At 45.7% G+C, this 15,584-nt stretch overlaps 1 protein-coding gene across 3 annotated transcripts in view; it reads right to left on the reverse strand.

Annotated features, from left to right (window-relative positions):
- SAMD4A (sterile alpha motif domain containing 4A) overlaps positions 1–2,058 on the reverse strand; it is a 197,852-nt gene extending 195,794 nt beyond the window's left edge. For 2 of the 3 annotated variants that reach the window (XM_004681857.2, XM_004681856.2), the window contains exons 1-2: positions 1,908–2,058; positions 80–708 (exon numbers count right to left, since the gene is read on the reverse strand). In XM_004681857.2, coding sequence (XP_004681914.1) covers positions 80–275 — 196 coding nt within the window. In that variant the 5' untranslated portion in view covers positions 276–708; positions 1,908–2,058. Of the gene's footprint in view, positions 1–79; positions 709–1,190; positions 1,255–1,907 lie in introns of those variants that run through there. The other variant, XM_012724576.1, reaches the window with a different exon arrangement.
- Positions 2,059–15,584: the final 13,526 nt, after the last annotated feature.

Raw genomic sequence — 15,584 nt, forward strand, 5'->3', positions numbered from 1 at the left:
GGCCGGGGGCGGGGCCCGGGAAGCAGACAGGGAAGGGGGTGTGAGGGAGCAGGCGGGACAGTCGCGGCCGCGCACTTACCGGGGGTGTTGGCCTCGCCTTCCAGGACGTGCAGTTGGGCGCAGTCGGCCAGCGAGTGCTCCAGGCAGAGCTGGAGGAAGCGGGCCTGGGTCTGGCTCACGCGCTTGAGCAGCGACAGCAGCGCAACAGTCTGCTCGCACTCGTTCCAGCCCTTAAACCAGCCCGCCAGCACCCCGACCTGGTCGCGAAACATCATGGTTAGGGGGCGGCCTTCGGTCTATAAAGCCCCTCGGCACCCCAACCCGCCCCGCCCGCCCCAAAGTTTGGCGGAGCCGCAGCCCCGCGGCCGCCGGCTACACGATCCCGTTCCAAGGTGGCTCTGGTGCCCGGACGCTGCAGGTACTGCCTGGGTTCCTGCCTCTCTCTTCTGGTTTCAGTTACGTTCCGGTGGTTCTGGTTGATTTCCCCAGAGATGATGACAGACAGTAGCACGGAAATGTTTCTTTTTAAAATATAACGATTTTTTTTTTTAAAAATTCCTCACAAGGCACACAAACTGAACGAAGAATGTTCTTTCCCCCTCCCCTCTTCGCAGCTTAGGGATGGTGATTTCCGGCGTCGCGGGGTCTCTTTCCCGCTGGGCGGCAGCTCGGACCCTTCACACCCGCATTCCCGGGCGGCGATCACCACTGGAAGGAGAGAAAGGGCTGCAGTGAGACCTCGGCCAGCAAGGGAGCGCGCCCGGGAAACGAGTGCATCAGAGGGGGCGGAGGGACGCCCCGCGGAGGGTTTGGTCCCCTACGTCCCGGCAGCCCCCTGCGCACCCGGATGCGGGAGATTAGCTGTTCTCTTTCAGGGAATGACAAGAAGCCTCTTTCCCAGGTGCGGGAAGAGACCCCAAGGCTTCCTGTTGCTGCCGCTGCGAACGGCTGGTGTTCCCCACACACCCCACCCGGGGTGGCCTCGGGGGCTATGTCTGCAAACCAGCACCAGCAACAGATCTTCCCCGCGCAGAAAACTTGCAATGCGGTTGCGAGGGGGCGCGGGGGTTGGGGTGCGGGTTGGGGGGGTGGCTAATGTAAAGCAGAGACGGAGGCGGCCGCAGCAGCAGCGCGAGTTCCTTCCTCCTCCTCCTCCTCCTCCTCCTCCCAATTCCTCCACCTCCTCCTACCGGAGAAGCAGCCGAGCGGCTGCAGCTCCATCTACAGCAACAGCCAGCATCTCCACTGCCAGGCGCCCCTCTGGATTTAGGCCGTGAGCAGCCGCGGCAGCAGCTCGAGACAAAAATAAACTCTCCCCACCCAAAGCTCGGAGCGCAGCGGGCGGAGGCGCAGCCGGGGCCCCGGCTCTCCAGCGCCGCGCAGCACCGCGTTGTTCCAGCCCACCCAGGTCTCCAAGGGCCTGCTTCGCCCCGAGCGATCAGTCGTGAGTGCGTGTGTGCCTGAGTGTGTGTCTGGGTACACGCTGGTGTGCTCGAGCCATCCTGCCCCCGCTGCCGCTGCCTACGGGTAGATCTGTCCCACCCAACGCCTCGCCCGCACGTCCAGGCCGAGGGCGGCACGGCCCCGTGCGCACGCCGCACGCGGGGACAGCCGGAGTGCGCAGCACCGCTTCCTCCCGCGGGCAGGGCAGCTCCTCCGGGACTGCGGCTCCGCGCCGCCGGCACACGCCCCCCACCGACAGCAAAAAAGAAAGTTCGGCTACCCGGGCTCCCCCAATCCTACCCCTGTCTCGATGGCGCCAGCGTAGGAGAGGAGAGCCCAGCAGTTTAGCCCTCGCGAAGCAGTTCGCTAGCATCCCGCTTCGCGTCTCCCAGAACTTCTCGAACAGAGGGGGAAGTTCCCGGGGAAGAGGACCCCTGCTGTGGTGGGAATGTGGGGGCGCTCACCTCCGCGCGGCTCATCCCGGCGGCTCGGAGTCCCACGCGCGGGTCCGGAGCCGCGGCGGTTATTGGCGAGGTTGGGGGCGCCCAAAGTGCGGGCCGCGGGCCATGCCGTCGGGGCGGGCGGCTCCGGGAGAGTGCGGCGCCGCAGATTGGGGTCGCCGCCGCCGCTGTTGCTGCCTCCTGTGTCGGCTCGCGGAGGACTGAGCTGCCCGAGCTGGAGCTCCCCACATGCTACTGATTAACATACACCATTACATCATGGGCTTGGCAGGGAGCGCCCGAGCGGGGTGGGGAGGGGGAGGGGGGGGGAGAGGAACCCGGGCGGCTGCGGCGGCAGCTCACGGGGGGAGTTGGGGGAGGATCCCCCGACCCGGCCGGGAGCGGGGGAGGGAGGGTGGATTCCTAAGTGGGGACCAAGGGGGGGGAGGGTGGCGGAGAGGGAGGAGCCGGATGGCGCAGTGGGGTCGGGTTGGCGGAACCGGGGGGCGGAGGGAAGAAGTTTGGGAAGGGGAGGGGTCCGAGTGAATTCTTCCCAGCTTCTGCTGCGTCTCCTGGAGGGACTCGGGTGCTTGAGCCGCGGGAGCACGGGCCCCTGGGGATCCGGAGAGCGCTGGAATTGGGGGCGGTGCTGCCACCGGCTGTTCGTCCTTGGGAACGTGGTTAGCCGATTCGGTGACCCCTCGGCCCCTCTGGGCCCAGGGGTGGCTGAGCAGTTTAGTGCGTGAGGGGCGGAGACTTGGGGTCACCGCAGCTGGAAGTGGACCCGCGACAGGGGTTGCCGACGTCGAGGGCGGAGGAGGCGCAAGGGCAGTAAGCAGATCTGGACGTGCTTGGACGCCAAGGTCCGTAGGATCCTTGTCGGAGGATCAAGAGAAGTGCCTGGCCGGGTCGCCTCACGGCCTTATTGGGCCCTAATGCCCTTTACCCGTGTGGGCGGCCTAGCAGTCGGCCCCACGCCCTTCCTGGTGCTCTCTGCCCACTGGGGAAGCCCCCCCACACACACACCACACTCTGGGGTCTGCGCTGGAGCTTTGCCTCGCGTGCTGGCTGCGGCTGCGGGCCTGCTAGGGAGGCGAGTGCCGCGCGGGGCGGCAGGGAGGCGGTGGAGGCCACCTGTCAGCGCCTCTGAGTTGCGGGGCTGGACAACCTTTACCCCGCTCTGGAGTGCGCGAGGCCGAGCCCAGGCAAGGACTTCAGGGATCCTCGCTGGAGAAGTTAGGAGCGTATGCCGCGAAACCCAGCAGTAAAGCGTGGGCTGGAAAATCGCCCTGGTTAGTTTCAAAAGTAGAAAATAGGCAAACAATATCTAAAAAACCACTGTGCCTTTTAATATAAGTTGAACAGTCATCTGTGGACTTAACCAACTTGGGGCTATTTCCGTGTTTTCAGAGAAAATACTGAAAATACTCTCATTTTCTCCACAAATTTGAGGCTTTGTTTATAAAGGTGTGAATCTTGAAAACTGTGAAATGTTTCAGACCCTGTCCCTCCCTACTCTTGCTAATATGTTTTTGGTGTTTTTTCTTTTTTAAAGATAAAGTATCTGAGATATTATTCTACTAGTGAGCAGTTAGGTCTTTCAACTGTAGCATAAGTCCCTGGATTTTCTATTCTTCCTTCCTCAAACCTAATTTCTGTACCATTTAGTTAGTGTCAGACATACGGCAGATACACCATCTGTTGGAGTATCCAAAGGTCTCGCGGAACTGCAAAAATGTAGGTATTACATTAAACTAGGTTGTGGGACTATTTTTGAAGTGCATTATTAACTATCCAGGAAAGGCATGTGCATAATTTAATGACTATTTTGCCCTACTAGAAATCAAGAATTCTAGAGTCAGTGTTTGGGGGTTTTCTTTGGTTTCATTATTATGAAAGCAGAAAAGCTTGACATGCATTTTCTCCAAGACATTGCTATGTCCCCAGGTATTTAGTAATAACTTCTGTCAGGAAATGGATTGTAGAGTTCCAGCACCATCTAGCTACCTCTTAGTTTATACCTAATTATCAACTGCAGCCAAAGCAAAAGTTTGCCATCTGGAGTTTTTCTTTTTTAAGAAAATAAGAGCAACATCATTTTCATTAACTTATTTTTTGTCACCTGATCTCATAAACAAATAGTAAAACTAAGAAACAAAAATCTGAGACAAATCTTCAAACATTCTTATACTAGAGGAAGAAAATACTACCACCCACTGGCAGAGTTTAGTCCTTACAACAGCCTTTGATTTAGGGAAAGAGTGATTTTGCTGTTTCTTGGGCTTTTTTGAGAAATACAAAGAGGAGCATGATATGAATTACCAGTCCCTCTTGGCTTTGCCAGTTTGCCGGTACTGGTGAGTTCCTTTTCCTCTGGGCCTTTTCTTTCCTAGGAAAGGCATGCACATGATCCAGAGGTACTCCTTGTTCACAGAGTCAAGTCAGGAGTCTGAGGGAAGATGGTTTCCCTGTTATTCCCTATCAGCTAAATGCATGTTTTTCCATTGAATGTGAATTTTTCCTATGCGAACCTGTAACCAGTTATTATTACTAAGTACCTAGCAAGTACTTATTAGCCGCAGCATTTGGAAAATGAAAGGATAGGAAATTAATATTTCTGTTTACTCCATCTTACTCATTTTTTAAAATGCTTCCTGTTACCTATTTTGTGCCAGACCCTGGGTTAAGCAGTGAGTAAACCATATACATGTATGGAGTTCAAAATCTGTACCCACTAATAGACACTGAATACATTACAAATTCTTTGGCCAGGTATACAAAGACTCCAGCGTTTAGCCATTATCTGTATTTCTGGACTCCTTTCCCATGTTTCACTCATTTATTTGATCAACCAAAAGTATCCTCGGCCCTCCCTGGTGGCGCAGCGGGTTAAAGCACAGCACTGAGAATCTAAAGCCGCTTCCACATGAGTTCGATTCCCGCCTGCCCCGGAGGTGACCACATGGCGTGGCAGACCTCTCCTGACCCGCCCGCTGCTTCCCTCAGCAGTGTACTTCGTAGATCTGCCTGTTCTGCTCCCCACTCTGTCTCTGGTGAAGCCTCTCGCCGCCCCTGAGCCTCTGGCCTGTACCCCAGTTCTGTATGCACAAATAAATCAATCTTTAAAAAAAAAAAAAGTATCCTCTAGTGGGTAGTGGAAAATACGTTCATGGTGCAACACACACAGACATACACTTCGCTGTAAGTAAGGTGTGTAGGTGTATAGGCGTGCCTGCATTACTCAGTAGTCCTGATGGAGTTCAGACACAATGTTAAGAGAGACGAGAGGATGCAGAAATTCTGCCCAGAGCTTCAGGAAAAAGCTAAGTGTCTGCTACCTATTGGATCAATAGTTTCAATGGAGATGACAAAATCTTAAATACTGATGGTATCCGGTAAAAGGCCAGGATGTATGGATGTTGTTTGTAACAATCAAACATCCTGAGAATTCCATGTTTGTCTATGTTAACTCCTTGTTTGTCTATATTTCTTCTCATAATAATAAGATAAAACAAAGGGGAGAAATATAAAGACCTTCCCAGACTAGCAGGAAATGATCAAGCGATATCTATTAAATTAAATCCGTTAAGCTGTTAATTCCTTTTTAGGAATCTATCCTACAGAAGTGAAAACATTACTAAAGTATAACTATAAATGCAAGAATGTTTATTTCAGCATTATTTGTAATAGCAAAACATTATGATATCTGTCTGTAAAGGAAGAGATAAATAACCTGTGGGCCATAAATTTTATATACATGCTTTTTGAAAAAAGAGTTAGACTTGGAAAAATCCATCAGGGAAGGGTAGAGGATTACCTACGATAAATTTGTATCTGATCAAGCAAATATAGCAAAATGTTACCTATAGAATCTACTTGTTAAGTAGGTGCTCACTATGCACTTCCTCCAGTTTTTCAATGTTTAATCTTTATAATTGTGGATATATTTATGAGTCACATTTGTATGTATTGTCTGGAAATACAGTAAATTGTTTTTTAAGTCATAGAATGAAGTCTGTGCTATGACATCAATTTTGTGGTTAAGGAAGCTAGTTTTAGAGCAAGCATCCTGAACTTGGAGCCCAGCCTCACCACTTACTAGCCCACTCACCTGTTACAAGTCCCTTCCCACTGTGCGTCCGTCTGTTTTGATAATAGGTCTATATTGTCACTGTGAAGAGAAAATAAGTTCATAAATTTAGATTTCTTAAAACAGTGCCAGTCAGGCCCTCCCTGGTGGCGCAGCGGGTTAAAGCACAGCACTGAGAATCTAAAGCCGCTTCCGCATGAGTTCGATTCCCGCCTGCCCCGGAGGTGACCACATGGCGTGGCAGACCTCTCCTGACCCGCCCGCTGCTCCCCTCAGCAGTGTACTTCGTCGATCTGCCTGTTCTGCTCCCCACTCTGTCTCTGGTGAAGCCTCTCGCCACCCCAAAGCCTCTGGCCTGTACCCCAGTTCTGTATGTACAAATAAATAAAAAATCTTAAAAAAATAATAAAAAAAAAAACAGTGCCAGTCAGATAGTAAGTGTTCAATGAACATTATTAACGAAGATTATTTAAAAAGAAAAAAGATGGTATATGCGATGGGAGAGAACAAAGAAATCTTTTTCTCTGGAAATATTATATTCATATGGGGGTTTATTTATTTGTTGACTGTTTAGTACCACTTCATGAAAAAGCAATGAGACAAACAGAAAGAAGAGCATCCTCCAGGACAACTGGTCTGGGGAAAATGGTAGAAAGGACTGTTCTAGATTAAAAGAGACAAAATGCACACAACCAAATGTACTATGTTATCACTGAGTACATCCAGGTTTGCAAAAATAACTACAAGGTCATTTGATGAACAAAAAGGGAAATTTTGAACCCAGGCTTAGAATTAGCTGATATCAGACCATTGTTACTAATTTTGTTAGCTGTCACCATGCTGTTATGATTATGTGATTATTATGAGCGTGTTGTTTTTAAGGATACTCATGCTGAGGTGTTTGGGTAAAAGAGAGGTCAAGATGTCTACAACCACTATGAAATAATACAGTAAGAAACAGCTGCCTAGATAAATAGAAAAAGCATATGTGGCAAAGTTGAACTAGATGGTAAAGATGGATTCTGCACTTAACTACTTTGCAAATTTCCTGCATGCTTGGACCATTTCTTAATAAAAAAAAAAAACCTGAAAAACAAAATTAAGTAGAAAATTTTCAAAACATAGGGATGGTATTTGTGGAGTGTTGGCAGATACAAAGAGAGGTACAGACTCATAGTAAATGCTGACCTGGCTTTAGCCCTGAGAATCAAGGTGTGAATTGAAATAATATCTAACTTTGACACGTTTCTCAAAGTGGGGTCCATGAACTTTAAGCATCAGAATTACCTGGAGGCTTAGTTTTAAAATGCAAAACTCTGATTCCTCTGTAGATGACAGTGATTCAAATCTTAAAAGGTCCTGGCTGAGTATCCACTACAATTTTTACCAAATTGTCATAAGGCTTACCTGTGGTAGTTCTTAAATGCACAGCCTCCCCAGTCCTTTGCCTGGTAATTCTGATTAACTTGGACAGGGATTTGAGACTCTCTAGAAAGTGTTCTAGGTTATTTTGTGATTGGGCCAGTTTGCACAGTAAGAGAGAAAACTCTGAAGAGCTTCATGGTTCAAGTTTCTATTTTTTAAAGATTTATTTATTTGTGCATACAGAACTGGGGTGCAGGCCAGAGGTGCAGGGGCCATGAGAGGATTCACCAGAGACAGAGTGGGGAGCAGAGACAAGTGGACAAAGTACACTGCTGAGGGGAACAGTAGGTGAGACAGAAGAGGTCTGCTGTACCATGTGGGTCACCGCTGGGGCCAGGGATCGAACTCTTACTGAAGTGGTTGTGGCCAGCTTACAGTGCTGCGCTTTAACCTGCTCTGCCACCAGGGAGGGCCATGGTTCGAGTTTCTTAAATGCACTTGCTGAGAGTCACTTGGACTGCAGTAGAAGACACCCATCTTTCTGATCTCACCAAACTCTTCTAAATAGAACCTTCTTGGGGGTAGGCTTGAAAGTCAGTATTTTTATCAGGAGCCTCCAGCAACACTTAACGACAGACAAGGTAGAGAAACACCCTAGGATAGGTGTGCTAAGCCATGTGAAAGAATGGCCAGCTGAGGGGTGTTAGGGGACAGATGTTGCAAAGACAGTGTACCCTGGCGAGACCCTGGCCAGCTCTCTCTAGGTAACAGGTGGGACCTTTCTCTTCTTGGTGGCACTCAGGTGTTATCTCTAATGTGTCCTAGTCCACATTTCAGTCCTGAGAACCTTACTAAATATCATTTCTGGGGCCTGCCTGGTGGAACAAGGGTTAAGTCGCAGCACTATGAAGCTATCAGAAGCCACAGCAGCATGAGTTCAATCCCCATATAGCACAGCAGACCTCTCCTGTCTCCCTGCTGCTCCCCCCTCACCAGTGTATTCTAGTCGGTCTGCCTGTTCTGCTCCCCACTCTGTCTCTGGCAGATCCCCTCACCACCACCTGCCCCTGTACCTCTGGCCTACACTCCAGTTCTTGTATGCATAAATAAATAAAATAAATCTTAAAAAAAAGTCATTTCCCACAAGTTCCTATGGATAAGTGTTCCAGTAATATATACAAGGTTTAGCAAGTAGAGTTCTCATTGTAAATTAGTGTTCTCTCATGCTGGATGTCTGCAAAACTCTCACTAGTTTGCTGTCACTGTCAAACTGTAACAGGTACAGGTTTCATGGATGCCGTGTCCCACTCCAGATACTGGAACTACAAATTCCATCAATACCAAGGCGAAGCACGCTGGGACATGAGGGTGGAGCTGAGCAGCCAGGGTGGGATAAAACCCGACATGTGGGCTCTGGGGTCTCTTGGCCTGGTGGTTCACAGCTGGTCGTTTGGCTCTTGATCACCTGCAGTGTGCTATGGGGGTGCTGAGTCAGCAGAACTGGTAGGACAAGCTAGATAACGTATTTCTCCCTCTCTCCTTCCCTGGGTTGTTCCTTTTCCTTTCCCCTTGTAAATAAACCCATTATTGACTCTTTTTGTGTGTGTCTGCAGTACGATTGAATCTTAAGCACACCGGTGAGGACCCACAGACAGGCGACCCAGTTCACATTGGGGTACCTGTAACAAAACCCTGAAAGCGGATCATTTATTGTATCTTTTCTATTTTTGCCTTAAGTTTTTGTTTTCATTTCCCAAACAAGGAGGCTTTATCATTTCTATAACTAATTACTACAGAAAAAGAACAATATCTCATAAAGCCAATATCTTTCTTATGCTCATCTGATATAAACATGACACTCTCTGCTCTTTTTCCTTTTTTTTTTTTTTTTTTTTTCAGCCTGCAAAAACGAGGGCTCTGATAAATATGGTGTATGTCCTTTGGAAGTTTCTTGGGAAATACCCAGTCATCTCTCTCTATGAACCTTGTGTTCTTTCCTATGAACTTCTGCAGTTAATTTAGACAAGGAGGGGTGTTTGTGACTGAAATAAGGTTGTGGTGGCTGCATGGTGGACACTCTGGCACACTCTGGAAACACCCTGCCCACCTCGCCTGCAGTCCCTCCCTGCCTCCGAAGTCTGCTGCACCCCTCAGGCCTGCCTGAGGTCAGTTCTTCTCCACTTCCTCAATGTGCCAAGCTCACTCCCTTCTGGAGACCTTTGCCCTTACTATTCTTAGATATTATATCTTTCCTCATTTAACACTTGCAGAGGCTGACTTCAGGTCTGAGCTGAAATATTACCTTTTTACAAAGACCGTATAAACCATGCCATGTAGCGTCATAGTACTCATCACAAAAATTGCATTGCTTATTCATTTATTTCCCTCTTTATTATCGCTCTTAACCTCTCCAAATTTTAAACTTCACAAGTCCTTTTATACCCATAGGGCCCACAGTATCTCTTAGGGCCCACCACACAGAAGTATAGCTGAATGACGGAGTCACAGCAAAGGAAGGTACTTCAGAAGATGCTGGTCCAAGACGCAGCTATCCCATGCTTAAGTGGTCTCTAATAGCACTTGGGCTCCCAAGCCCTGAACTGTGCCGAGTCTGTGTGTTCTTACCTAAACAGCAAAATGTGAGTATTAAGAATCATACCTTTCACTACTCTAAATTTGTTCAACATAGAGAACTTTACTCTGAGATTATAGTTTACTGGTTTTGGAGTATTATATTAAAATGGTGATAGTAATCAGTCATTTTTACCTATTTATATCCTAATTTGGAAAAAATTTGGCAAATGTAGTTGGTCATCTGGCATTCTGTCCATGAAATTCATAAATCAGAATGTCATAGACCACACCCATCCATCTCAGTGGCTGTTTAGATGACACTGGAATGTTCATTGCCAGATGGCTAAAATACTTACTTCCATCTTGGCATTGTCTCACTGTCACTTCCACCCAGGGCAGCCGCGGAGAGACCCATCGGTTCTCCTTCAGGAAGCTGCTACAGGGTCACTTTGCCAACTGCAGCTTCTACCTCTGTAGGTTCGCCATGGTATTCATGTCAAGGACAAACCTCCCAGGGCTGCCCCAGGCAGCAACAGAACATGGCACAGGTTCTAGACCTCTAACATGACTCCTCCCTCAGGCCACTTTTGTTCAGGAACACCCCATTGCTTAGTGATGCTATCTCAGAACTGTGCTGTGGTCTGAGGGACTTCCACACCCAACCTTTCTTTCCCCTCCCCTTTTATAGCCTTGGTAAGAAGGCTCTTTGCACCTGGGTTTGCTCCATTCCCATTTAATCTCCACAGGTATCTATTCCAATAAATGATTCATATGTATAATCCAATTTCAGCAACTGCTATTTGGATGAACAGACTACTGTCAACTTAAAGTGACCCTGGGAACTGGACAAGGTATTCCAAATGTGACCTGACCACCTATGCAATCATGGATAGGTTTTTTTCCATCTATTTTACTACCTAGAATGTGAAGATAATACTACTCATTTGATAGTGTTATTGCAAGACTTGCGGTGATGACATGCAAATGGCTAATAAAATCTGACCCTTTTTAGATGGCAATGGCCTTCTCCTACCCATCACCACCAGGAGGAAACTTCATTGACTAACCTACAAAATGCATCTTAAGTTCAAGGAAAGTACATTTTAGATTCAAGAAAAAAGCAACCAAAAGCATCACTGTTTTAAAAGTTACATTTTTTAAAATATAATAGTTTATTTTTACATCATTTTGTGCCTTTTTCCATCTCAGTTGTAATCCCCGTGGGTTTCCCATCACCAGATCACCCGTGTGCCATCACCATAGTCCAATGCACTTCCCTCCCCCCACCATTTTTGATCCCATTCCTACTCCACCACCATATAATGTCTCTAGTATATAGTTGTTCATTATTATTATATCCCCCCCACCCACCCAGTTCTTTATGCTCCTGCTGTGAGTGAAACCATCTGGTATTTTTCTTTTTCTTTCTGGCTTATTTCACTAAGCATGATCCCTTCAAGCTCCATCCATGTTGCTACAAAAGCCATGTGTTTATTTTTTTTGATTGCTGAGATATATTCCATTGTGTATATGTACCGCATATTTTTAATCCAATCATCTACTAAAAATTGCATATTTTAAAGGTCCCAGAGGTCTCCTAGGGCTACCTCACATAATATCAGATGATCTAATGTGATTTGAGTTTTAGTGCAAAGTTTAACTCCCAAAGAACAGATGATGAGGCATTAAACTGGGAGGTGAGCAGACACATGACTGGCTGGCAGGGAAACCACTTGTTGGTAGTATCAGACCCACTCAGGTGTTTCTCTGTTGTCTGTACCTGGAAAGGTGAAGAACCACTTAGGTGCTTGCTAGCAGGAGTAAGCTATTCAGGTCAAGATATAGAAATTAACTATTAAAAGATTAGACATTGGTGCCTGAAAAGAAGAGCCCAGGATGGAGGCAATTTGAAGACTGGTCTAATGTGAACCAAGTTAGTTAGCATCTGCACCAGCTGAAAGTCTCTCTTTGCCACTAGGATCTAGTGTGCTTCCTGAGCTGGCACAGCTTCTGTATTAAAAATATTATTTAAAAATAACTGTAATGCCCGCTCTTACAAGCTAGTTAGGAGGTCTGGAAGTCATTGGCTCATAGTAAGCACCTGATAAAAACTAATTTTCCCTTTATTATGCACAAATTAGAATGTGTTAATTTGGCTAATTTATGTCTTGGGTCATACAAACACACCTTATTCTCCCTTCAAAGACATGAAGCCACAAGATAAGGACAGGACAGGGTTGCCAAGGCTTGAATCAGAATTTGAGGGGATGAAGAGAAGGATGTGGAGGAAGAAACTGCAAAACTTGTTGACAGATTGAATGTGGGGAATCTAAAGCAGGAATCAGGTCAACTAAGATAGTAATGGTGAAAGGCAAATTGGTAAGACCTGGAGGCTGCGGATTACGAGGCTAAGCTTGAGCGAAATCTCATTAAGAGGCGCTCAGAAAGATCTCGGTGTTAGCAAGGGCACACATTTGGGGAGAAAGCGGGCATTCTGCTCACCCAGGGCAGAGTGACAATTGTTTGCACCAGTCTCCTCTAGGCCCGGCACTTTCTTACTCCCATGGGACCATGGCTGAATCCAAGCCCAGAGTCAAGTTGCTGGCACAGGGCAAGCCCAGGGGGGCGAACCTCAGGTAAGGGCCTGGGTTCTCCAGGAATCTGTTCTCACATTTTAAAAAAAGATGTATTTATTTATGCATACAGGAACTAGAGTACAGGCCAGAGATGCTGGGGGGTGAGAGGACTCACCAGAGACAGAGTGAGGGAACAGAACAGGCAGATCTACTGAAATACACTGCTGAGGGGAGGAGCAGGCGGGTCAGGAGAGGTCTGCCGCGCCATGTGGGTCACCTCCCTGGCCAGGGGATTGAACTTGTGGTGCAGTGGCTGCGGATAGCTTCTTGGTGCTGTGCTTTACCTGTTGTGCCACCAGGGAGGGCCTGTCCTTGCTTTTTACTAAAGTTCTTATTTCTCTTATGATGGTTTTCAAATTTTCTCCAGTTCTTGCACTTAGATAATTCTTCCAGGAAAAAAGAGGATTGTTAAGACCAGTTTTAGGTTAATAGAAAGCCACCACCAAAGGCTTGAACATTTGTAATTATTCTTCAGGAGTCAAAATGGGATGTGTATTAGGGAAGTGTGTTGAATCCATGCAGAAAATTAGTTTTTTCCTTGATTGTGGTAAAATATACAGCACATAAAATTCACTCTTTGCATGATTCTTAAATGTAAAATTCAGTGACATTAAGTACATTCACATTGTTTGTATAACCATCACAACCATTTCCAGAACTTTTTTATTAACTAAATTGAAACTCTGTAGCCATTAAACAATAAATCCCTACTGTACTTTCTGTCTCCATAAATTTTCCTATTTTCCTTGCCACAGATAAATAGGGTTATACTTTTGCTCTGGCTTCGGTCATTTAGCATAATGCTGTCAAGGTCCATCTGTATTGTAGCAGGCAGCAGAATTTCAGTACTTTTTAAGACTGAATATTATTCCATGGAGAAAACTTCTGAGACAGCTTTCTCTAGAATGGAGCTAGACAAAAAGTGTTAACTCTAATTTTAGAACATTCAGTCAGTCAGGTGAACTGCCATTTCAGCTGATTTCTAAACAATATAGTTCAAACCAATTATCTGGTACAATTATTTAAATAAAATAAAAATACAAGCAAATGAATCACATTTTGAAACATAAATGCAGATGGGTTCACACTTCTTAAAAATAAATAAATGTGTGAAGTATTAATTATAGTTTTTAATAGTAAAGCATCTCATAAGGTGTCATGATAAACTTCCAGATAAATACTGTCAGAAGGTTAAGTGGAAACTGCAAAACTACCCCTAGTTACAGGGTTAATATAAGGCCATTTACAAAAGTAATATCAGGAGGGAATTCTTATCCCGGGCTAGTAGATTGAAAAAAGAAAGTTAAAAAATTACTCTTCTAGGAGGCATCAAATCATTACTGTGTATTGCTCATTGATTTAGGAATTACCAATTTCTTGCATTATTTACAATAGTCAAACTACAGAGACAAACCTAAAAGTCCATCAATGAGTGATTTGGTAAAGATGTTGCACACACACACAGTGGATCACTACTCAGCCATAAAAGAAGACTGAAATCATGCATTTATGATGACATACTAGAAGACCAACTATCAGGAGGTCAACTTAAGTTGCAAAGTTTTTTTTTTCTTTTTCCAAATAAGGATATTAATAGCTAAATATGACAATAAGACTTTGAAGGTGTTAGGTGAATTGAGATGTCAAATGAAGAAAGACAACTATCATATGATTTTACCTATATGTTGTAATAAATATGTAATGAAACAAAGCAAATAAAAATAAAGCAAAACAAAGACAAACTCTTAGAATATAGAATAGATTAGTGGGTATCTGAAGGTAAAGGGACTGGAGAACAGAAGTGGGTAAAGAGAGCCAAATGTATGTAGATAGATGGACACTAGACTTCTTTCAAGATTCATTTATTTATGCATACGGAACTGGGGTACAGGCCAGAGGCACAGGGGCAGTGAGAGGATTCACCAGAGACAGAGTAGGGGAAGAACAGGCAGATCGACGAAGCAGATCCCACTGAGGGGCGCAGCAGGCAGGTCAGGAGAGGTCTGCCCTGCCATGTGGGTCACTCCAGGTAGGCGGTGTTCGAACTTACGCTGAAGGGGCTTTAGCTTCTAGGTGCTGTGCTTTAACGCGCTGTGCCACCAGCACATGTGGTGATTATGATGTAGTGTAGGCAGCTCTTGGATTCTAATTCTGGCCACTGGAAATTTGTATGTTATAAACACATGCTATCTCAAGAAATACTCATTTAAAAATAAAAAGTTGCCAACTGAAAGTACATTGGAAATGTATCCCGAGGTCTAAATGTTGGATTTTAAATACACAAAGCTAATGTCATATTCCATAACCTAAGCACAGATCAGACTCCCCTACCCCAATATTCATGAAAACCATTTCTAGAACAAGATTGTTCCATACTCGTCAATATCAACTTTCCCTTACCAGGCACTATTGTGCATAGAACACATTTTAGATTAGAGAATGATAAATTCCACATTTTCCACATCCTTGGGATGTTCCAAGTCAGATAATTTATGAAAATCTACCTGGTTATGGAAATTTGATTACAAGATTTCTCAGAATCTTTTCTCTGCTAATGTTCATTGTGCCTCTTCTGGAGTCCAGAATCTGGTGTACTTTAAGTTTCCTTGAGCCTGGGGCCCATTCTTCACAGGTCTTAAGAGTGGACTGGAATATAATTTTGGGAATACTAGGTCTGATAGTAAGTAATAAAAATGATGACAGGATTTTAACATTGCACCTACCATTTGTTGTTGAAAAACTATGTGTTTTTCATATATTGTAAAAAGAGGGCTTATGACTAAGAGCACAAGTTTCAAGCTACAGCCATCAAAGCAAAGCTGAATTTAAATCCCAACTCTATCATCTAGTACTTGTATATATCGCTGTGTATATACATCTGTTTTCTGTCTACTTTAGCAAATTGAACCAGGATTACAGGAGATAACATCTAATCATATCAAAAAGATTATCCAAGAGTTAGAAAGCACAATTGTTGGATCAGCCATTGTTAACAGAGATTGTTAAATGAAAAGAACATAAAAATGACTCAGAGGT

Source organism: Condylura cristata, unplaced genomic scaffold (genome assembly GCF_000260355.1).
Source record: "Condylura cristata isolate star-nosed mole 26May11 unplaced genomic scaffold, ConCri1.0 scaffold00013, whole genome shotgun sequence".
Classification (NCBI taxonomy): domain Eukaryota; kingdom Metazoa; phylum Chordata; class Mammalia; order Eulipotyphla; family Talpidae; genus Condylura; species Condylura cristata.